The sequence below is a fragment of the Thunnus thynnus genome, chromosome 10 (assembly GCF_963924715.1).
Source record: "Thunnus thynnus chromosome 10, fThuThy2.1, whole genome shotgun sequence".
Lineage (NCBI taxonomy): Eukaryota > Metazoa > Chordata > Actinopteri > Scombriformes > Scombridae > Thunnus > Thunnus thynnus.
Window position 1 is genome coordinate 15,708,875 of NC_089526.1, and position 24,361 is coordinate 15,733,235.

The 24,361-nt window shown below is 40.0% G+C and overlaps 1 protein-coding gene across 2 annotated transcripts in view; it reads right to left on the reverse strand.

The window, feature by feature from the left end:
• Positions 1–24,361, reverse strand: part of kcnn3 (potassium intermediate/small conductance calcium-activated channel, subfamily N, member 3) — a 47,605-nt gene that overhangs the window by 16,030 nt on the left and 7,214 nt on the right. For both annotated transcript variants that reach the window (XM_067601428.1, XM_067601427.1), the window contains exons 3-6: positions 17,981–18,076; positions 5,280–5,576; positions 4,096–4,217; positions 1,601–1,742 (exon numbers count right to left, since the gene is read on the reverse strand). In XM_067601428.1, coding sequence (XP_067457529.1) covers positions 1,601–1,742; positions 4,096–4,217; positions 5,280–5,576; positions 17,981–18,076 — 657 coding nt within the window. The remainder of the gene's footprint in view (positions 1–1,600; positions 1,743–4,095; positions 4,218–5,279; positions 5,577–17,980; positions 18,077–24,361) is intronic.

A 24,361-nucleotide genomic window follows, 5' to 3' on the forward strand; every position in this document is an offset into this window, starting at 1 on the left:
CTTTTGTTGCTGATTGTATTTATAATCACTCAGCCTGTGGTTGCATCAGCATGCTTTACCACGTAACTTGACTCGTGTGAAAACTGTTTCAAGGTACTTTAGGAAAGTTATAGATGGTGTTTCTTCAAGCAGAGAGGGACATCTTTTTTACTTTACATTCACTTTAACAAGCTCAAGTAGGCTACTAGCTACAGTACTCATTATTTCCATGGGTAAAAGGTTTCCTTTAGCTTTTAAAAATATGTTTAAAAAAATGACATCAATGTGGCATCCATGGCATTACTTAGTTAATAAAAAATGACATTTTAAAACGCCACATCCAGGAATTTGCATCAATTTGTGGAAATGCTGTTGATGTAGCACTACTTCTTTGCTCTAAAAATTAAAGCATTATATCAGTCTGTAATTCAGAAAAGTAATAATATTATGTAACATATAAAAAAAATACATTATCCCCAACTCAGGTGAGCACCCACCGTGCAGTGACTTTCAGCTTTCTAGCTGTTCACAGTCGTCTATTACTCACTGTACTCCACCCTTTGGCAACATTAAACATGTGGCACACTGTGTCCTTTGGGAAACTTAATCCCAGGTAACGTGTTATTTTTGAATCCTATTTTTTTTCCTGACCTTATAAAAATCAACATACTTATTAGCACATTTAATTTGAAATTACTTGACATTTAGCTGTAGAGCTACTAAAAAAATGCATTTTCTTACATTTGAAAAAGACACTAATTGCCTCCAGTCATTCAGAATAGGGTATGTTAAAGAGACAGCATGGAAATAAATGAGCAGTATCTACATTTTACATTAAATCAGCTGGTTATTCTGTTTATTCTGGTTATTTTAGCAAAGGGATGCCAGAAATGAAGAAGAAAACTGACAGGATGACAAATCAGAGGCAGGAAATGAGACAAAGACAGAAAGCAAGATTGAGAGAGAAATAGTTTGAGGAGGGAAGAGCACCTGTGAAGTGAAGCAAATAGAGGAGAAGTCGGCAGCTTAAACACTGATACTAACAGATGGACGGAAGATAGAAATAAACACATGGCCTCAGGGAAGGAGAGACGGACAGAGGGAAAGAAAGATGGAGGGATAAATAGAGAGAGAGAGAGAGAGAGAGAGAGAGAGGGAGAGGGAGAGAGAGAGGGAGATAGAGAGCGACAGAGAGAGAGAGAGAGGAAGGGAGCAAAACTGAGAGTGGGAGGACATGGCACCCTGAAAGGTGGGACCTTCATTATGCAATGAGGACAGACAAGGGAATAATGTGCACACACGCAGACACACACACACACACACACACACACACACACACACACACACACACACACACACACACACACAAACAACTAACATGCTCTTGTTTGCATGCCTACACAACCAAAACACACAGATGCAGGCTAATTCAGGGAGGATTGCCCAAATTACACAAATGGCAGAATTTTCTTGCAAATGACAGCATGCTCTCTAATCTGCTGACCTTTGAACGAGGCGAGGACAGCGCCAAAGGGAGATTGAGCGTGAGGAAGGGATAGAGACAGAGAGAGAGAGAGAGAGAGAGAGAAAGAGAGAGAGAGAGGGAAGGAAATTTACTGACCATGATTCCTGTGAGCAGACAGACTCCTTTGCCACAGTAAGTGTGAGGAACCATGTCTCCATAGCCGATGGACAAGAAAGTGATGGAGATAAGCCACATGGCTCCCAGGAAGTTACTGGTCACATCCTGGGCATCATGATACCTAAAGGAAAATTGTTCAGAGGATAAAGTCAGTAAATAAACAGTAGTTAAAAAACAAACAAAAAACAAAAACAAACAAAAACAGAACTGGCCCACTTTCCTGTCTACAAATGTGGGCGTCGAACCTCAAACACGTGTCCTGCAAATTTGCCTGACACAGAACATAACACATAACTGCAGCTCTTGCCTCCGTCATTTCTGCCCTACGCTCAACACTGTTACCATAGCAACCATCCTGGTGCAGATCTAAAACAAAGTTGTTTTCTCAAAAACTATTCAACAGGAAAATGTATATTGCAGCCTTGGTAGTTAACAACAAATATTCACTCAGAGCTCTTTATTCTCTTGCCCGAAGGGAGACACTCTCTTCAAATTCTGAAATGTGCACCTTGTTTAAAGCAGTTTAATTGAATTTTATATTTTATTTTCCTTCATTAATTTGGTTTGGAGAGGAAAGGAAATGCCAATTAAACTTGGATGAAGACCAAACCAACGGCTTCCCAGCAGCCAGGCAATGATGCATTTAATCAAGCTAATTAACCAACTGACATTTTCCCATATTTCTTTGATTATCTCAAAAAGCGCTTAAACACATCAAAAGGGATGGTCACTTTTTGCTCTTCACTTGATGGTACATCAATAACATTACATAACACATAAAATCAGATTGTCAGTCTTTAAAATGTAACTGGAAAATTTGATTTACAATTTCCAACAGTGATGTTCAAAACCAGAGAGGCAGATATGTGAGTGGCTATTTCATTTTTGAGCATCTGCCTGCTGGATTAAAAAAAATGTCCAATAAATCACCAGCCTGCATTGCCATATGGTTACAGCTGTGAAGTATTTAAAGCTGCAGTGTGTATAATTTAATGGCATTTAGCAGAACGGAAATGGAATATAATATTCATGAGTATGTTTTAATTAGTGTATAATCCCATGAAAATAAGATTTATTGTGTTTTCGTTAACATAGAATGAGCCCTTTAACGCTTCATAGGGAGCGGGTCCTTTTTCATGGAGCTCACCATGTTGCACCACCATGTTTCTACAGTAGCCCAGAATGCACAAACCAAACACTGGCTCTAGAGAGGGCCTTTCCTGTTTTTTGTGAGTTTTGCAGCTAACATAGTCTCTCCTACACATTTGAAAGGTGAGGATGCCACTTAGGCCAGGTGAAATGACATACATTCCAAGAAAAATATTAAAAATGCTCTGTGTAGAGAAATATTTTTCCTCTGCTGTGGCTTCCATAGCTTTCTAGATATGCCAGTAACATTTTATCTCACCCCCCTATTAAGCATTTATAGGCAGTATATAAAGAATTAATAAATGGTTTGTAACACATTTAACTAAGCAAACATGAGGACAGATTTTTCATGTATAGGGCAATTGTTAAATCATTTACTTGTCTCCAACTGTAACTCCTTCTGTAAAGCATCAGTAACCGGTGTGTGACAATATAATGTAACACAAATGTACTAATGAGATATGAAGTATGTGTTTATCATATTTATTTATTCATTTATCTATGAATGCATATTTATATTCCTAAATTGAATTATTTATACATTTATTTATAGATACTTCCTCTTCACTCTCCATGACAACTGAGCAAACACCATCTGCTGATGAAGGCCATGACATGCAGCTGAAACCCCGGGGATAAATCTAGTAAGTAGGCCTTCTACTATTTGCAAAGTCAAGACTGAACCTTGATACCTCAATATGTGTTGATGGGTTTTCAACATATTTGTCTTAGATATGCCTGTGAATGATTTGTACATGTGTAAATACTTCATAACACACTGTAGATATGTTCATGTGTGTATGTTCATATGTCGTTATATATACTAACAGCGATGTTATAATGTGTTGTCAGTCAGTCATTATCTGTTTATACACCAGGTATGGATGCTTAACAGGAGAAGATTTTTGACAAATGCATTAATAAACACTTACAATTACAATACAGAGTGTCTTAGACAAAATTAAGTGTTTATATCCTGCTTGTAGATGTGAAAATAGACATGTTACCGAAGGTATCTTGCAGGACTCTTTATCATTATTGTGTCCTAATTTGTTCATTCATGCAAGACAAAATGGACAAACGCAGTAACAACTCCGTCGCCTGGATCAAATTAAGTGTACAACTGGTGATAAAAGCCTCATAAACTGTAGTCTAAAGATGGATTATGTTGCACACATGTCCCAGATTATATTTCCTGCCAATTGAATTTAATTTCTCAGCCGAATTCCCCATCCAATCACAGTCCATTACTCTGTCTCATGCACACACACACACATACACACACAAACACACAGTAAACCAGATGGTTTGGCTCTGCTACTGACCTCTCGCAAACTCGTACGGTCCAGGCAGCGATGATCCACAGAGAGATGCTGAAGACCAGCAGCACCGTCCCGGGGCAGATAGTCATGAGGGTTTTCATTACAAACCGTGTGTTAAAATGCACCTGCAATACACGCACACACACAGGCACATGCAATCAATATAAACATTATTTCAAGGGCTCATATTGCATAGCTCTGAATCGCCATTCCCACACAGACTTGATGTTTTAGTAATTAGTCTTCTGAGTAGCTTTTGATAGCGGCAGCACTCGGAGAATCTCCACTGTAATTGGAGTCGAGATTGGGGCTTGCCCTATGACTCGGGTCAAGCTATACAGTGTCTTTGAGTAATTGGCCTTTTTCGGAGTAGTTTTTATCCGTGGCTCATTTGTCAATAAGAGGCACACCGTCAACTTGTGGCAGATGGATCATCTGAGAGCAACGGTTGAGCCCTGGAAGGGTTAAGGAGCTGATGAATGAGTTGTCATGATGGAGTTGCACTTCAATGGCAGCTTCACCTCCTCTCCCTGTCACTGTAGCCTGAGGGTCAGAGTAGTGCCATCACAGATACACTCGCAACCTGCTAAATTACTCATCTAAAATCTACTCCATCTCTCCTGCTGTCCTCCTCTCCTCCTCCTCTCCTCCTCGTAGTTTTGTATATTCCCACTATGTACTGCATCTCTACTGATTTTACAATAATGTTAATCGTTTCATTACAAGTCATTACAAACCCGGCACGAATAATTTATTGCAAGGCTTGTACACATTTCTTTGCACTCTACTACCGCAATCTCATTCCAGTCCTTTTCTTTTCATGCCCCATTTGAGCCGTATGCAATATCTTGTTCCCATTTCACACTCCCATCTCATATTGTATTATGAAAGATCAGCCGTAGCTTACATTTAAGTCTCTATGCATAGTGATAACAAAAGGACAGGAGGGGCATTTGAACTGATAGATGAAAAGAAACAGGGTCACTAGAAGGACAGAGTGGAAGGAATGACTAGAGATAGTTGGAGAGATGGAGGCCAGGGATGAAAGGGACATCACGGACACAGGTTTAATTCAAAGGAGAGAGCCCTTGACCTTAATAACTTTACAACTCCCCCATCTCATTGCGGCTAAACCTTTGACAACCACACTCTTGAATGCTTATGCACAGATACAAACCCCTTCTGACCTTATTTAGGGCACCTATACTCCTGGAGGAGGCGTCGGTGAAGAGTTTGCTGTGCAGAAGCATGACTCTGGCAATGAGGTAGAGGCGCAGGAACATGGGCACGCTCAGCACCATGTCCAGGTCAGCCTCAGCCTGCGACGGTGCATAGGAGAAGGCCAGCCGCGCCCGCCACTGAAACTTAAAGTCCCCGGGTACAGGATGCACCGCAGACACCAGGAGCTCCAGAGCAATCAGCAGAACCCTCTCCATCGTCATGGCAATGCGCCAGTCGTCCGCTCCGTTGTCGATGACAAACAGCTGCAGGGACAGGAAAGACATGAGGAGAGTTAAGTGAGGAGAGGACTTAAGACTTATTTTAATGTGCCGCTGTGCAAACTTTTCATCATCATCCTCTGCTGGTGCAGTCCACTCATCAGCACAGCTGACTGATCCGATGATTAAAGGAACCAGTGGCAATTTAGAGTAAATGTCTCTTTCCTGAGATGTAAAACACCATCCATCTAATCAGTAATCTATTCAGTCTCCACACAGTGCTTTGGCTCATTTTCATATAACCTACAACTCTTGTCTTGCTAAAATTAAACTAAAGATGCCAAGTCATCTGGCGTAGTGGGAGCAAAAACAGGTTCTTAATTATCACAATCTCAATATTTTTCTGAAAAACCACTATACCAGTCTCATGAGAATGTGCATAACGACTTAACTTTAATTGTAGTTTTCCCCCGCTGTGTGTTGATGTTTTGCGTTTGTAATTGCTGTGATTACTTGATATTGTTGCCAAAGCCGTTGTTATAAGGAAGTGCTAAGAACAGGTTTCATTACAGGGTCCCTCCTCCAGACGGTACTGACAGGAACTAGGGGTGGTGGTGGGGGCAGGTGGGGCTGATAAGAGGATAAGGCATTGGAAAGAGATGGATGAAGTGCAGAGGAAATGAAGAGATAAAGATAGGGATGAGGAAATATCGGGGAAAGGAGGACACCGCAAAAAAAAAAAAAACTCCATCGTAATTTTTTTCTATTTTCCTAAAACAAGAGAATTCACCAGTGAGGCAAAATTATATATATATTTTATATATAAAATACATTTCTAGCACAAAGAACTTGTTTCATGAATTTTCAAGGAATTTTTGTCCATAGACAAAACATACAGTATTCCTTCACATATATTTTTTTGGCATTTTTGCCTTTTTTATTGGATAGAAAAGTGGCAGATAGGAAACAAGGAGACAGAGATGGGTATGACAAGCAACAAAGGTCCCTAGCTGGAATCGAGCCCGGGATGTTGGAGTTATGTGGCATGCACAATAACTATTCAGCTACCAAGGCGCTCATTCCTTCACATAATTCAAGAAAAATGACACTTTAGAAAACGTTTGAAGCACATGGACTCAAATTGGAAAAAGGTTGAAATAATCTTCAGATATTTTTCCATTCATTTAAAAAAAAAAAAAAAAAATCTTTTTAGGGCTTAGTTATGATATGCCTGGATGAGATAAAGATTCTTGCAGTGGAAAGAAAAGGTTAAAGAGAGAGAGAAACACTACATAAACCTTAAAAAGAAAGGCCTGGGTACAGTGAGAAAAATGAGGAACTCCCCTGCTGTAAATCAGCCGAGTTTACCAGATGCTGTACTGCCTCGAGAAACAGCCAGTGCTAACAATTGCTCTTTACCACATGATTCATCTCAAGGGCTTTTAAACCACACAAACATTTATTAAGGAAAACAAAACAAATACAATAACAGTTCAAACGTCAGAACAAGCGGGCATGACAGCTGCTCTGTGTTGTGGCCATCTGGTCACCGTCATGATGAAGGCGCACCAAAGCCCCGCCACTTCCTCAACCACCTATGGACACACACGCTTCATCATTATCTGTATCCAGCTCAGCAGGACATGTGTGTTTTCCTTGTTCTACTGTTGTAACGTGTGTGCACACATGAAGCCAACATGTGTGCACACACACACGTAGCCCACGCACACGCCTCAGTCATTGTGTAAGCTATCATTTGAACTGAGGGTCAAACGCTGGCTGTATTCTTTAATGATTTCAGTGAGCGAATGTGTGTGTGTGTGTGTGTGTGTGTTTGCATGCCTGCGCGTGTGTACTGTACTTCTGTGTATTTGTGTATGCCTGAGTGAGTTTGAGAGAGAGTGTGCAGACCCAGCCTCGTCATGGTGACTGTTGCCAAGGCGACAACATCAAAGAGCAGCCAAGCTTAATTAGGATCCCCAGCGAGAGGGAGAGAGAGAGAGAGAGAGAGAGAGAGAGAGAGAGAGAGAGACAGAGAGAGAGAGAGAGAGAGAGAGAGAGCGGGAGGAAGAGGGCAAAAGAGAGAAAGAGTCAAAAAGAGAGAAAGGCATCGGGAGACGAGGCAAGGAGGGAGAAAAAAGGAGATACAGGAGAAAAAAGACTGAGAGGTGTGTGTGACAGCGAGTGGAGAGGTAAAGACAGGTTGTCTAACACTTGTGTTCTCTGCAGAGACTTGCAAAGATTTTTGTGTACCTGTGTGTGCTCGCATTTTGGGGACTCACTTCCAGTTTGGAGACAAAAAGCTGCTCCCCACAAGGTAAACCATTACATTTAGAGTTAAGGTTATTGGTTAAAAATTTTGTTAGGATTGGGTTTAGGCATGTAGTAGTTATAGTTAAGATAAGTCAGATAAGTCTCTGGGAAATGAATGTGACAGTGTCACATGTGACATGTGACAGTGTCCTCCTGAGTCATAAAAGCACATTTCTGTGTGTGTGTCGGTGTGTGTTTGTGTGTGTATGTGCTTGGTTGAGCCAGGGAGTAGAGAAACAAACCACATGTATATTCATTCACACTTACAGAACACTGCTTTTGTCTGGAAACCTGGCATCATCCATTCTACGTTTCTCCCAGTGTGTGTGTGTGTGTGTGAGCCTTTCCATCAGCCCTGATTCTCTCTCTCTCCATCTACCTCTCTGTTTTTCCTCCCTCCAACATCCCTCACTCCCCTTCCTTTTCTCTCTGAATGTCATCTCTCCAATTCAAAACGGAGGTGATCCAGTTTCTTGCCACTGGAGGAAATGAGCGCCCTCCCTTCCTGTCCTGTCCTCCCTCGCACTCCTGCTGTCGGTCTTTTCCTGGCTAAATCGCCATGAGGAAGGGATAAATAATTAAATTCCATTAGGAGAGTAATCTGTCAATGGGAGTGAGTGAGTGCCACTGCCCCTACATGACCAGGACAGAGGAAGGGAATAAGCCAGGAGGGAGGAAAAGTAGGTAGGGATGAGTGAGCAGGTAGGGATTGTGTGTGTGTGTGTGTGTGTGTGTGTGCGTGAGAGAGTCCAAACAAAAACTGTCAGCTCTATCAGAAGGGAAACAGGGAGGAAGGTCAGAGAACAGCAAAGCTAAATAAACTTGGACATAAAGAACAAGCCCATAGGGAAAAATGAACAAGATCATGGCAAAAAAATGTGTGTCTTCTGTTGTTTTCTTAATTCTAACAAAACATGGCATTGGAGGGCAGAGGGCACGGGACAGGGAAAAGGAATGGAAAGGAAAGGACAGAAGGAGGTCAGAGCAAGAGAGAAAAAACAAAGGGCAGGCCAGCGGGAGAGAAAGGAGACGAAAAAAAAAAGGAGAAATGTGTGAGAGGTTGAGGTCTCTTCACAGGTGAGGGTGTGAGGTCTTAGAGGACATCCTCTGCCACTACATTAGCAGCCCGATGGAGGACTTTGTCACCCTTCCATCTTTTCTCCTCAGCCATCCATCCATCCATGACTCGACCCCCTCCAGTCCCTGCGGCCACCTTGGGAATCGCGTTAAGTCCCTGATTGCAGATGTCTGTCATCATGGAACCAGACGCAGTGCTGGCCAGACTCTGCCAAGCGAGACATATGAGGACAATTTTGCACACATACACATGCACACACACACAGACATCCAGAGGGCCTTGTCAGATGGAGTACAGACTCTAAAAAGAGCTGGATGCAGGCAAATGAGCCTCAAGTCAGCATTTCCCACGGGAGAGAAAAAGACTAAACCCCAGTCTGGGATGGAGACGGCCCTAATCACTGAAGGAGACGGTATAAAAACACTGAAAAGCGTGCATGCATACTTTTATACACACATAGTCACACCTCTGGGAAATGTCTGGGTCCTACAGCGTGGAAATCCCTCAAACAGGCAGAAAATAACTGGGGCGAGCCACACACATATACAAACACACATACAAGCCAGATTCACACACCCAGATATACGTGAATATGCAGAGAGGATAACACGCTTTCCTTGACTGTAATTGGAGCTCTGAGGGAACACCCCTGTGGCTGTTTCTACGCAGCCAAGAGAGAAAGAGACGAAAGGTAGGAGAGAGGGTGCCGTGGAAGTGAAAAGGAAGTGTTAGAAAGTGTGAGAGATGAGGGAAGGTTCACCGTTTCGGTGTGTACATGAGTGATGTTGCCTAGTCTGCCACTAGTAAGTCTAAAAACAGCAACTGGGAGTGAGAGAAGAAAGGATTCCACCAGTGGTGCCTGAAGACGAGAAATTTTTCTTCATTCAATGCAAATAAGAAAGACAAACTGTGTTACTAAAAATGGCCACAGGCAAGCGAGACACAAAGGGCATCTGGCAAATTAACATTTCTAGGAAATAAGTGGGTGAAATGCATCTTTCATGTCTACAGTCTGCAGAGGACACTGTGTTTTCCCTCACCCTCATTTTCTCGTCCATTATAGTTCCCAGGGCGGATGTACATTATGCAGAATCTGCAGAATGTGACATCATGAAATGACTGTCCAAGTATCAGGCATCTCAGGACTGCATGCTTCACTTTAAAGAAGACAAACGTTTTTGGAAGACTGCTGCTCACTTTATTTTCCTAATGACATCTGCCTGCCTTTGAGTGGCTGTGAGTGCCAAGCCGGTGTCTTCTTGATCAATGGACTACTTCGAAAATCCTCCAAAAGTAACTGAATAACGCAGTTCACTAATGTTTAAAGTGCACTAATGGACGGGAGAAACATCCCTTTTTCAGTCACTCTCTTAGAGTTTCTATTTGATTAATTTCAACTACAATTCAATTTTTGCCTTTCAAGTCTGTATTTCTTGCAAATGTATGGGCTAAAATTCATGCGTTTAATTTTAGAGTTACTGTCTTGTTGCTGGGTATGTAAATGGTTGTGTGTATGTGTGAAGAAGAAGAAGAGAAGGCCACTGGTGAGCTGGCAGATAAGTGAGTCACGCAACAGACCTGAACTTCAAATACATACACACACATGCACAGACATCCCTGGATGCTACATGAACTACATGAAAGATACTGAAGGTGGAGGCTTCCTAAATTCATATTTTTTAAGCAAAGATTTAGCCTGGTTTTGAATCTATGAATCATTTATCATTCCTCATCAGCCACATGACCATTTGGAAACTATGATTCATAATAATGGCTTGGCTTAGGCCAACGAAATTTCAATCCATTATTTCTGACCAAACTCAGTCAATCGAATGCAACATTAACTCAGACTAATGGTGTGTGGTTGCACAGATTGGTCGGTCAATCACAGCATACTTAAAATGTCTCCTGAGTTCATGATGATGATAAAAACTGCTGCTGAAATTCTAACAATGTCTGTACAATAGTTGTCTTTATCTGTCAAGAATTTGTCTGTACAGTAACAAAGAACCAGGAAAACAACCTCACAAAGAAGTAAACAAAAAGCAAGGTTAAAGTCAATGGTAAAAAGTTAAAGTGATGTAGGAAAGGAACAAATCGTCAAGGAGGAAAAACAGCGTCACAAAATCGAGCAATTAGTTTAGAAGCACGGGTGGTCAAACTGGATCACCTCTTGTTTTAACCAGTGTCCGGTGAGCAGCAGGCATACAGAAATACCTAAGGCATACCTAAGAAAATTCTCAGAAACATTCTTACGTTAGGAACAACTCTTAAATCATCTGTCACAGTCCAGCAGGAAAATGGTTACCATGGTTATACTGTTCAAGTTAATGCAACCTTGATTGTAATAGCACTGGCTCTTCTTGTGTGTCTTGTGTTTATATAATGTGGTTATTAAAATGCTTTACAAAAATCTGAGAACAGGGGAGGAGATGACAAATGTGCTACAAGTGCATATTAGACAATATATTGCAAAGTAAATCATCCATCCAAACTCATCCAAATCTGAAAAACTAATATTGCAAGAAATAATGGACAAGATTATAGATTAACTTGTCTGTTTAAAAGAGTTTCTCTACATAAACTGTCGTTTTTCAATGATGTTTGTCAAACAAAAAAAATACTTTCAATATTCCTTGAAGCCTTAATGATACACTTCGTGATTTAGTTGTATTCCTGAATTTGTCATGGTGCCCCAAAGTACCTAAATTTTAACTCAGCTGAATGATGAAAGTATTAAGATTCAACTGTGAACTGGGAGGAAATTTGGGCCCCTGTGAATTAAACTCTAAAGATAAAACCTCATGTATATGAGTTAAGTTAAATCTCTGCAACTCATTGTTTTCTTAAGAAACCTTCAAATAACTACTAAGTAAAAAACTGTTCTCAGGACGCTTTATGCAACAGAATGCTGCACATCTGAACTGTCAATGTACAGAAGTACATTTGTCGATGTGTAGGAACAAACAGTTCTGTTAAGAGCTGAAATGATGTATTCCAGACGGCTTTCAGATAACCTTTTCACCGAGCCAGAGTCAGCATGGTCTGATGGCTACTTGCAGTCCAATCTTGTGCTTTTATGCAAATTGTACAGCAGAGCTAGAAATACCATAGATGACACACCAATAATCACCTGAACAGGCACTTGAGAGTAGTGCCTTTTTGCCAAGGTTTAAGACATTATCAGGACAAAGAAAAGCTTATTTCTCCCACAGAGGAAAAGGAAGAGAGGAGGAACAATCAGAAGTACTTCCACATTCTCGGAAAGTATCTCTCAAATTTTCACAATATTCGACCTTAACTTTTTATAAAGTACAAGTAACTAGTAAATACTACTAAAATTCTAGCATTTCAGTCACTTTTATGTGTCACTACAATATTGCCTTATCTATTATTGTATTGCACTACTATACTACAGTGGCTGTGTCTGTGAAATGTCTCAACATTTATTACTTTTACACAAAATTTTGCCATTTATGGTTTCCAGATGAGAATCCTTATTAATTTGCTGATCCCTTGTATTTTCCTTTGGCACCATGAGGTTAACATTTGTGTTTTTGAGTAAAATGTTTTGACAAATGTTGGATGGATTGTGGTATCTGATCGGTAAACTCTTTAAAATATATTCTGAGATGATCATAGTATCAGGGATAATATCTTTTTGTTCCAGTGAGAGCCCTCACTGCAATTTGTACAAGTTTAATTCTTGTTCTTCGGATTTGTTTGCTTTAAGAAGGATGTGAGAACACCAGAGCCTTGAAAAATGACTGATGACAATGAAAATCAAACATTTGGGTATTTTAACATCAAATATCTCACTTAAAAAGATTTAGAGAATTTGGCAGTGTGCTAACTTGTGCTCCACTGATTTGAGTAAACAGTAAACTAATGAAAATGAGATTTGAATTCTTTTTGTGTTAACTTGCTGGATTAAAAATGAAGGAAACAAACCAAGCAGAGTCAATGAAGCTCAGCTGACTAAGCACAACACAGAACTGCAATGTTCTCACTTCATATCAAACATTTCTCATGTCAGCTTCCTGTCTCTTTCCTCTTTCATGTCACTTTTCAACCTAACGCTGCAATGACCTTTGAAACACACACACGCTTTCACTTCATGTTCATGTCTGTTACTGTATGTTCTCATTTGCTTTATTCAGAGAACAATTATCTCTCTTCCATAACAAGCTAATCACTGAAAACAGTTAATAGGAACTTAAACTCTTTCTTTTGATGGCAGTGAATAAGAGAGAAATTTGCAATCTGTGATGATCACAGATGTGTTGCACTGTAGTCTAGATTGATTGTTTTTCCTTGTTTCATGCTGAGCACAATTGTTTTGGGCTTTCCTCTGACAGATTAAAAGAGACAGTGAAGATGGAGAGAGAGAGGAGGAAGAGGAGAGAAACGTCCAAAAGAGGAGAATAGAGAGGAAAGATGCAAGAGAGGAATATCGCAGAGAAACAGTGTGAAAAGGGAACAAGATAAAAGGGTGAATAAAAAAAAAAAAAAAAGAGCGTACGGGTTTATAGAAGGAGAGAAATGCAGGCGAGTGTTAAGGTACAACAGGAGAAGGCTGAATGGGTGAGAAGTTGAATGCTGAGTAACAAGGGAGGAAAGGAGTCACGAAGAAAGGATGTGAAACTCAGCAACAAAATTGAATTGAAGCCCAGTGGAGGAGAAGGGAGACAGATCTAATCTGATAATGACGGAGAAGCAGATGGAGAAATAAAGGGAAGAAAAAAGAAAAAGACAAGCACACTGATGGTGGTGAACAAAAAATACTGTGAGATAAAAGACATGAGGAGAGAGAGAAATGGAGATCAGTGAGAGAGAGAGGGAGAGAGAGAGAAAAAGGTAGTATAAATGCGAGCTAAACTTGATAACATCATTCTGATCTCTAGTGTTTCTGACTCTCCAACCCTCTGCACAAATATATATATACGTGTGTGTGCGTGTGTGTGTTGTCCGTGCGTGTGTACGTGCATGTAATATCCTGTTACATGCTGGGCAAAATGCTCCAGCAGAGTGTGTCATAATCTGAGAATGAGATCTTTATTGAACAATGCCTTTCATTTCGCACGGCATCACCTCTCATGGTGTGTGTGTGTGTGTGTGTGTGTGTGTGTGTTTGAACAATCCAACAATAAAAAACAGAGGCAAACTGGCTCTTCTTATGCTGCTCATGTATGTAAGCAAACAGGCTTGGTGCCAGCGGGAAGGTACTGAACTATAAAGTTAACATGCATGTAATGAAACACTTGGATGGTTTCAGGTGTAGCCTACGTACACAGAAGCAGGTTCGCATGCAAACACAAAACAATGTGTAACGACAATACTCGGCACACTGTCACTGAGCACAGTAAGTGGTTTCAGCATGTAACTCCCCCTAAAACCATAAATGTACGTTTTCTGTTTCTGTTTGTTAAAAAAAAAAAAAAGCTACAATGTGTTCATTAGGCTAGCTGTTTATCTGTGCTTCCAGTTTTAGTGCTAAGCTTTATGCATATTTCATGCACAGACATAGGATGGATATTGATTTTAGCAAAAAAGGTGGATAGGGTGCACATCCAACCCTTGTTGGGTACAAGTATGGGACAAAAAGCAGCAATGAAAGTAAAGGATAGGCAAAAACGTCAGACAAAGACCTTGCAGGTCAAAACGTTGCAATAAACATGTGGGAATTTGCAAAATTCAGTATGCGGACAGCCTCTCCTTTTCTTGAATGGATATTGATCTTCTCATCTAAATCCGCAAATAGAACAAATAAGCACACCTCTCACTATGTTTACTAAGTATTATCGAACGAATACCTTTAAAGCAGTTCATCAATATTTAATAACAATGGATGATGTGAAATGTGTCGCTCATAGTGACGAACACACAGAGAATAGTCACCTGTTCTCCTCAGCTCTACGGAGTTTTTTTAGTGCCTTTTAGCTCATTGTTTTTTTACGGCCTGCAGCTTTATTGTTCTGGTTCACCCTCAATTCTCTCATCAGAGTTGTTTCCATACACAGCAGGCAGGTTTTTTCTGTAAAAAAAAGCTTGAATAAACCCACTGTACACCACCTGCCCAAACGATGCCATACAAAATTAGCAACTAGCTGGTGAACGTGGTGGTGCATTTAGCAGCTAAAGTGCCAAGACCAAAGCGGAGCTAAAAGGAGAGTGAAGATTGGACTTACATTTGTCAGGTGGCCAGAAACATGACTCTAAATGAATGCTAATATTCCTTTATATCTACTGGATAATAAGTTTGCCATATCTACTTAAAATTTGTCAACTTGTGCTCACAGCTTATTTCTGCTGCCTGAAAGTGGCCACAAAAAAAAAAGAAGAAAAAAAAAAAAAAAGAAATCAGATGTTGCAGGTTTAAGGTACATTCCCTATTTATTTAGTAACAGTTTAAACACATCATTCCTATTGGTAATAATACCATTGTGCTCACAAAATTGAATTTTGGGAATGTGGAAACATTGTTAAAAAGGAAGAAAGCATGAAATGATTCAGTGAGGTTTTAAGGTATTTGGAAGAGAAAAATAAGGACAGAAACAGAAACCTGATTACCCGAACTGTGTTGAAAACATCCATCAAAGTTACCTGGTTCAACTTTGACCTATTGTACTTGCAGTGGTTGTATTAATACACAGTTTCACCTTTGGTTTTACCTCCTAATAAAGTGGTTAAAATAAACTGGCTAAACTGTTGACTTTGTTTACAACCTGTCTGATCATCTCAGCAATTACATTACTTTAGTGCATGCAGTATTATAACTGATAACCAAAGCTACTAAAATAAAAAAGTTGGAATAAACTGTCAGCTGTTGTAGAGTAAAATGCCTTTAAATTATCACTGTCCTCACACCAAATATTATAAAGTGATTTGGAGATAAATCCGAACATCACCTCCCCCACCCTGCTGTGCTTCCCACCCATACCTTCGCAGAACCCTCCCCAAACTCCTAACTTCATTTAATCAAAAGGAATTATTTCTCAAAGAGATTAACAGAAGACCAGTTTATCTCTGTCTCTCTCTCTCTCTCTGTGTCAGCCTTACAGTAGCTACTCTCAATCTCTACTTCTCCTGTCGGTATTAGCGTGCCTGTCACGTGCGGCAGCCACAGTGTGCGTGGGTGGATGACTGACTCTGTATGTGAATGTGATATCAAACTTGTGAGCAGAAGCGAGGGTTCTTTTATCAATGAATGCTTAACCTTATACGCAAACACACACTTGCACGTGTATGGCAAGAGCACACATCGACTCGGCTCCTTTTTGGAATCTTAATACACGGTGGCTGCCTATTACAGACTGATTACCAGTCTATCAGTCGCTGTGTATGACAGTGAATAAGCAACGGCCATCCAGTTATTGATCCAGAGATGGACAGCCTGAACCTCAGAGCAAAATGCATCAGAATCCCCATCACAGACCTGTTGGAGCTTTAATAGACGTTTCCAGCAACATCCAAGCCATGATGTAATCAAAAACAGAACAACATTACACTAATATGTGGTTAGATTGATGACTGTGGCTCTGTGGTTTAGCTGGTACAAGTAATAGCTGGTGTGGGGGCACTCATTGGGTCTGATTCCCGCAAGGCTCCCATAAATAGTCAATGTGCATTGATTGCAAATGGCTTCAGATGAAAACCCCAGCTAAATGACCGTGGTACCATTATATTAGTGAAATGACAAAACACCAAAACAGATATCATGAAGCATGAAAGCATTTCTGATTGATTGTTTCAGCTGTACAAGAGATTGAGGCTGTGTGTGTTTGTGTTCCTGGCTTGTGTGAGCGTCCACATGTTTATGTGTGCTCTCTTTGCGTCTATTGAATGATTGTTATTGGCTGAGTGTGTATTTAACATTCTGTGTGTATAAACTCGATGCAACACCATGCAGACTGTTTTGTCAATCCCTCTAAGACTCTCATTAATGTCATTAATTGGCTGGAGTCGACACACACCTGGGTCCCCTGATCTATCTCAGGAGCCTGAGTGACGACAATGTAATGTGTATACTACAGACAAAGCTCAGATGTGCTTTTGCTTATATTTGAATAAAAACACTCTTAAACAAAAAGCTAAAGGCCTTAAAGGCATAGTTCGCTGTTCTGGGAAATACGCTTATTTGCTACCTTGCCAAGAGTTAGACAAAAACATTGATACCACTCTTAGTGTTTATCTGTCCACTAATTATGTAGCTACAGTCAGCAGCTGGTTAGCTTAGCTTAGCATAAAGACTGGAAACAGGGGGAAACAGCTAGCCTGGCTCTGTCCAAAGGTAACAAAATCTGCCCACACCAGCACCTCTAAAGCTCATTAATGCTCTAGTTTTATGGGAGGTTATGTGTGGGACTATTTCTTGGCCTGGTACAGTGACTTCCTAAAGTCTTGAAATAGACCAGCTTGTAACTCCCCCAAACTACAGTCTAACTTTTTTTTTTTTTTTTTTTTTTACAGTTTTTGAATGGATTAAACAATATAGATATAGTGTTTTAATCAGTAAGCTTTAGAGGTGCTGGTAGATTTTGTTATCTTTGGACAGCCAGGTTAGCTGTTTTCCCCTGCTTACAGTCTTTACGCTAAGCTAAGCTAATTGCCTCTCGCTTCTACCTTCATGCTTAATTCACAGACATGAGTTGTATCAATCCTCTTTCATATGTATTTGTCTGCTGGGCCCGTTTATTTGCCCCAAACAGCCAAAATACCAACTGTACATTAGCTGTAAGCTAGCTAGCAATGGACTCACCAACTGTGTTACAGAGAGACTCCAGTTCTTTCTGTTATTTCCACCAGTCTCTCTCCCTTTTCCTCTCCTCTCTCTATGTTTATGAAGCAGGGTGGATGCAGGCGAATTCGCATCTACTCGCATTTTTCCATTGCCTTTATATGCAATCACCTCTAAAATATGCTTTGCGTTCTTTCTAAACACAGTAGGCGAGAAAGTGATTATGCATATTTCCCAAAATGTCAAAATGTTCCTTTGAATTTCAATTTAACACCTCATTTGTGTCAATTGTGTAAATGTCTGTTGATGCATTTCTTTTACCTGAACCTCCCGTGCATGGTAGGCTATGATGAGGCCCAGCAGTATGACTGTGGACAGGCTGATCAGACACTTCAGGGCCAGAGAATACATGGAGCTCTGTGGAGAGATAAAGGGACACAAACACCTTTAGAAACATGCTGCACAAACCCGTCCACATTTCAGATAGATTTTTACCACAATGGCTGTTCCTGAGAGTTCACATTCGGTCACAAGTCTGGTTTAACTTGGAGCGAGTCCCAGATATCAGAGTGTGTCATCTGTCACTCCTCTGCTAAATGGCGTTAATGATGTACCATAGCAGTACTGCCTTAGCATAGACAATAAGAACTAACATTTGCAAAACAGACTTTCAAAGGCTGAACAGAAGAATGGTAGTATTCCACCTGTCAATATCACTCTGCAGTCAAGCTTTAAATCCTCTGCTCGTCTGGTTTCATAGGGCTTATAATCAATGCACTGGGGAACTTCCAATCAATACAACTCATAGCACTTCAGTGGCTTCTTTAACCCCCTCACCTCACACACTCAGAGCACAGCAAAGTGTACTAAAGTTATCATACGCATGTGCACACACAAATACTTTTGCGTTAGCAAGAAATACAAGACACACACAGCTGCAAACACCTGATCTACATAAGAAAAAACAGGAAATATACATCAAAAGGACATGCTAGAGAGGGAGAAACCCCAAAAAACGGTGGCTGCATGTGTATATGTACCGCAGAGTGAAGATGAATAACTTGTATCAGACTGTTTTTGTTGCTGTTTTCTAGTGAGTTTATGTGTCCAGTTTAAAATATATATATTTTTGGTAACAGCATGGTCTACTCGTGTGTGAGCCAAATGTGTTAATGAATTAAGTGTCAAAATATCATTATCAATGATGCATGCAGAGTACTTTAAATTCATCATACCATAGCTCTGTGGTATACTTCTTTCTGATTTCTTTAAATTCTACATCAGGACACCCCAATCACAGTACAGAGTATATGAAAGTGCATGTAACCATAGCAACAGCACTAATGCTTCACACTGTCAGGTAACTCTCACTGGAGAACTGTACATGGCTTAAACTGACGATAAGCAAACATATTCATGATTCATACGCTTTGGTGAGTGGCCTAAGTGCAGCAATATCCTCCGAGGCATTCTGATACACGAACAATTATTGTCATACAGCAGGAAACCTTGTTTTGAATGATCACTTACAAGATACTACATTTCATTTTATAAAGCTGTTGCAATGTGGCCTCTGAACCAGTCTACGCACAATCAAGATGAGTGAATTGACCAACACACACTCAATCCTTAGACTCTCAACGAGGGAAACAAACAGAAAAAGCCATTTTACCAGGAAAAGTAGAGTACACAGAGGTAGCAACCATAGAATTACAATGAATTACAATATTAAGTAAATAAATAACATCAAATTATAAGTGTCATTAATTAACTGAAGTAAATATTATTAGTGCATTGTCATCAGGGAGAGTATTATTTATCTTTATGCTCTGTTCAGGTGTAAAACATCAACATATCCTGCCTTTAACTTTGAGGAAAAGAGAGAAAATAGAACCAATAAAAAGATCAGGCAAGCTTCAGGTAAAACAATATTTTGTCTGTCTGTCTACATGTTTATTTATCTGTATACACGCAAAGGCATGAATTACGGTGAGCCTGATATCGGCTTGCTGACACTGACCTTTTAGAGACTGGATTTTGTCAGTATATTTCATTCATTAATTTTTAGTTGAATACTTTAGTGTTAATATTCTGTTTCAAAAGCTTTACCAACCTGTCAAATATTGGCAAAAAAGATGCTGCATGCAGATTCGAAATGTCAGGAATCAGTAGTCAAACAAAACATTTAGTGAGACTCATTTCCTAAGCTTTAGAAATAAAACTAGTTGCATTCAGTGCTTTGGTTTTAAAAAAAAAAAAAAGCTACACTCACTGAATTTATTCATTTGTCTACAACAGCTTGAGGACTATGTTTTGAATAGCAGAATAAACAAAAAAAAACCCCAAAGGGCATTAATTTTCAAGTTCACTAAGGTCACATGATGACCACAGCCTGGTGACCTTAAGCCTGCAGCATCTTTCAGCTGCTAGTAGGATGCTGTTAGGTATTCCTTGTCCAACACTCTTCATCTGAATGTGCACTCTGAGTTGAGACACATATTACTCAGCCTTTCCTTCATGACGTTATTAAGCAGCATCTACATTGCATTTTAGGTTCATGAATATATATTGCAAGTCAGCGTCCTGGAAAATATAGAGTGTGTTAGTGTGCTATTGTGTCTATTTAGAGTCCGTGTGGATGCTTCATGGCCTTAATGGTATTAATTCAACATGACACACACACACACAGTCTAGTTTGTTAATCTTCACTGACACCCTCCTCTGGTGAGTATTCCTTTTTACTGTAATTATCACAATATGAGAAGATTGAATATGTGACTGGGTGCCTTTTCTACCATTTATATAACACACACAAACACATAGAGACACTCGCACACGCACAAGATGAGCATTAAGTGAGTGTTGTTCATTTGTTGCTCATATCAGTGTGGTTATGGGCCACTGCGCTACACTGGGAAAATACCATCTCGCTTTGGCTCTCCACTGATTTCCTCTATCAGCTTGCCCAAAGCTCTAGCTGTCTTTTGGTCTCTATTTGCCCATGCTCTCTTTTCCTGTCTCAGTCTGTCTCTCCTCTGCTAACATCTCATTTGTACTCACTGAAGCAAACTAGGTGCGAAAGAAGCCAATGTTGTTGTGCTAATGAGAGAAATGCAGACTTTCAGGATTTCAGCAGCGTATGTGTTCAAACACACAGCCACACTGGTGAGCTGAAATGTGATCTGCTTGCATGTACCTACAGCCGTCTGTTTTTTTGTTTTTTTTTCAGTTGTGCCCATCACACTGTCAGCCCATCACACTGTCAGAGGCATTTTGCTTCTGCCTGTTACCACTTCACTTACTCTGCCTGTAAAGTAAATGACTTGACTGTGAGGGAGATATGTGTGTACATGTTTGCCTCCTGTTCTTTTTTACCTTGGTTCACATTGTGGACACTTACAATTCTCCATTCTGGTTGGCTGGCAGGAGTCCAATAATTTCTAACTGGGTGTATACCTAAACATCTGACATGGGTGTTTGCTGTTCTAAATCAACTCTAGGTAAGGTTAGTAACTGTGAGGCTTAGCTGAAGAGCTTGGAAATTGTGATGATGGAACAAGCTAAAGTGTGACATTTGGGGAAATATGATTATTTGCTTTCTTGCTGAGAGTTAGATGAGAGGATTGATAAATTGAATATAACTGAGGAGATTGAGGCATGTCTGTGAGTTAAACATGTGGTTAGCTTAGCTAAGCAGAGGGAAACTGCAAGCTTGGCAAAGTGTAAAGTCCAAATATACACATAATGGCATCCCTAAAGCTAACTAATTAACATTGAATATTGTTCGCTTAATCCTTATCCAAACACAAATCTAAAAAAAACCCCGTCAATTTGTGGGTTTAGGGGGACTTACAAGCTATGAGCATTTCTGGGTGAACATCAGCCAGGTGCAGTGACTTCCGACAGTCTTGACCTCACTGTGAGGTTGCCAGGCAACCAGCGGAGACACCGCACAGCAGAAGCCTTTTTCAAGGAAGACATTTTGACATGTCACAGCAGGAAAAGCACAGGTGTAAATGATAAAATTAATCACGGCTGAATTCCATTTAGCTGCTTCAGTTTCAGGGTCCTGGTATTGTGCATGCTGGCTCACTGTCACAGTGTAATGGCTTACTGAGACACTTGAGTAGAACAGAGCCATCCTTAATGTTATTAGCGACACCTGTGCTTTTCCTACTATGACAAGTCAAAAAGTCTGCTGTGACGAAGGCCTAGTGCTGACAGCAGATGGATGAGCCATAGTTCATTGAGAAACAGCATAACAGCATGTGGCTACATTTAAAACCTCAAATTATTGTTTTTTTTTTAAAAAAAAAACAAAAACGAGATATGACATTTTAATGAGTGAGCTTCAGAGATGTTGATAGGAGTATTTTTTCAATTTGTATTGAGCCAGGCTAGGTCCGTGCAAATGTACAAACAATGAGAGTAGCATCAATCTTATCTAACTCTCGACAAAAACACAATAGTGAACTATTACTTTAAAAAAAACACACAAATAGCTGCTTAGTATGAACCATGCAGATTTAATGTGTGATATTTGTATGGATAAACTAACTGTAGGAGGAGGAAAGACTTTTGAAATAATGCTACACTACAGTGAAGCTGGTAGCTACTGTCAGTCCAACCTTAAAGGCAAGTTGTTGGATCAGTGATCAGTGACATACAGTATGTAACAAAACTGAGTCCACCGCTGGTCAATATTACTAAAATATGAATTATAAATCCTGTCCATTTAATACTTTTTTTTGTTTCTAGACACTACCCAATAAGAATTAAGCCTGCTCACTTGAAAAACAGAATGTTTGACTAATGAAACTATAATGAAAGATCCATATTCAAGAACGAATTACAAACAAAGTCAGCACACCCTCCATAAGTGAGACTCCATTCTTTTATTCTTCAATATTTTGTGTGCCCTTCTTTATTTATGATGGCAGATTCGATCCTCCTGGGCAGGGATGACACCAGTCTTGCCCAAATCTGTGGAGAGATGTGCTGTCATTCTTCACAGATGATTGTTTTCAGCTTCTCTTTGCTGGAGGGGTTTTGTTGCTCTATCTTCCTCTTTAAAATACTCTAAAGGTGTTCTATTTGATTCAGGTCAGGGGAAATACTTGCCCAGGTCATAGTTTTTACTTCTTTCTTCTTTAAAAACTCTTGTGTGATTTCTGAAGTGTGTTCGGGATCATTGTCATGTTGGAAAATTCTCCTCTCCTGCTAACATTCTTGAGAGTAGTAGTAATCTTTTCATTCAGTGTTTGGGTACAAAAACTTGCATTCATAGTGCCATTTATAAATGTCATCTCCCCTACACCTTTTGCACTAATGCAGCCCCACTCAGCACATTCCTACTTCCATGTTTCATGGTTGCCACTATGTAGTCACTGTATTAGTCCAGGTCAATGCCAAAACATGCTGGACCCCATCTGATCCAAACAAATTTATTTTGGTTTCATCTCACCAAAGAATCTGCTGCCAGTGCTCATCAGGCTTATTTTCAAGTTCTTTGGCAAAGTTTAATCTTGCAGTTTTATGCTGATTCGTGAGCAATGGTTTCCTTCTTGGATGTCATCCATAGAGGTTGACGTCATGCAATGTCCATCACACTGTCTGAGCACTCACTAAAAAAACAATTTCCACAGATAATCCTTGTGCCAAGTCAGAAGCACTTGCCTGTCTTTTTTTAAATGCAAAGTTGCGTAAATAACCTTCTGTTATTGTTAGTATGGGTCTTCCTGTATCTCCTAACCACTGTTGCAACTGTTTTGCACTGTTCTGGCTTCTATTCAGTAGCCTACTGATGATCTTGTACCCTCTCCCATCTTTATGAAGTCTCACAATCTGATTTCTTACTTGTTCATTCAATTCCTCACCATGTGGAGCCATGTAGCATTAGACACAACCGAGGCCAAAATTGAGAAAGTTGTAGTATTCATAGATTCTTTTATAACCTTGTTCAGGCAATTAGTCTTAATTGGAAGTCACAGGTGTAATAATTTTTGTTTCAGTGTTTACAGGTGTAATCACTTTTGTTGCATTGAGGTTGTACTTTGAGGCCTATATTTTCAATATAGTCTATCTAACCTGTTGTTTTTAATTACAAATAACCTACACTTCACCCTAAAATACTACAATTATTGTAAGATGATACAATTTTGAATCATTTACCATTTTAGGGATAGTGTACTCAGTTTCGTTATATACTGTATATACTGTATGTTTGCATGTGTGTATGTATTATGTAAGTGTGTGTGTAAATGTGTTTCTTTTCCTGTTTCTTTTTGTCCAACTGTGTATAAGTGTGTCCTTAGTGTGTATTGATCAATGGCTTGGTGGACAGCATGCAGAGATAATGAGCTTTTTGAGCTTCTTCAGTGAGAAGACACACACACGCACACACACACACACACACACACACACACACACACACCAGGTAGTATCTAGAGGAGGTTTTCCTAAATTGTCCCCACCTCACCCTTATCGACACAGCAAATACACGTTGCTTACCAACACATTACACTTGTACTGATAAGTTGCTCACTACATGTGTTGGTAATGAATATGAATGTGTGTGTGTGTGTGTGTGTGTGTGTGTGTGTGTGTGTGTGTGTGTGTGTGTGTGTGTGTGTTGTAATGAGTTAGCCTTGGGGGTCTCTCCCTGTCAGAGCGATGCCTTCTTGCAATCAGTCTCCAGGGAAA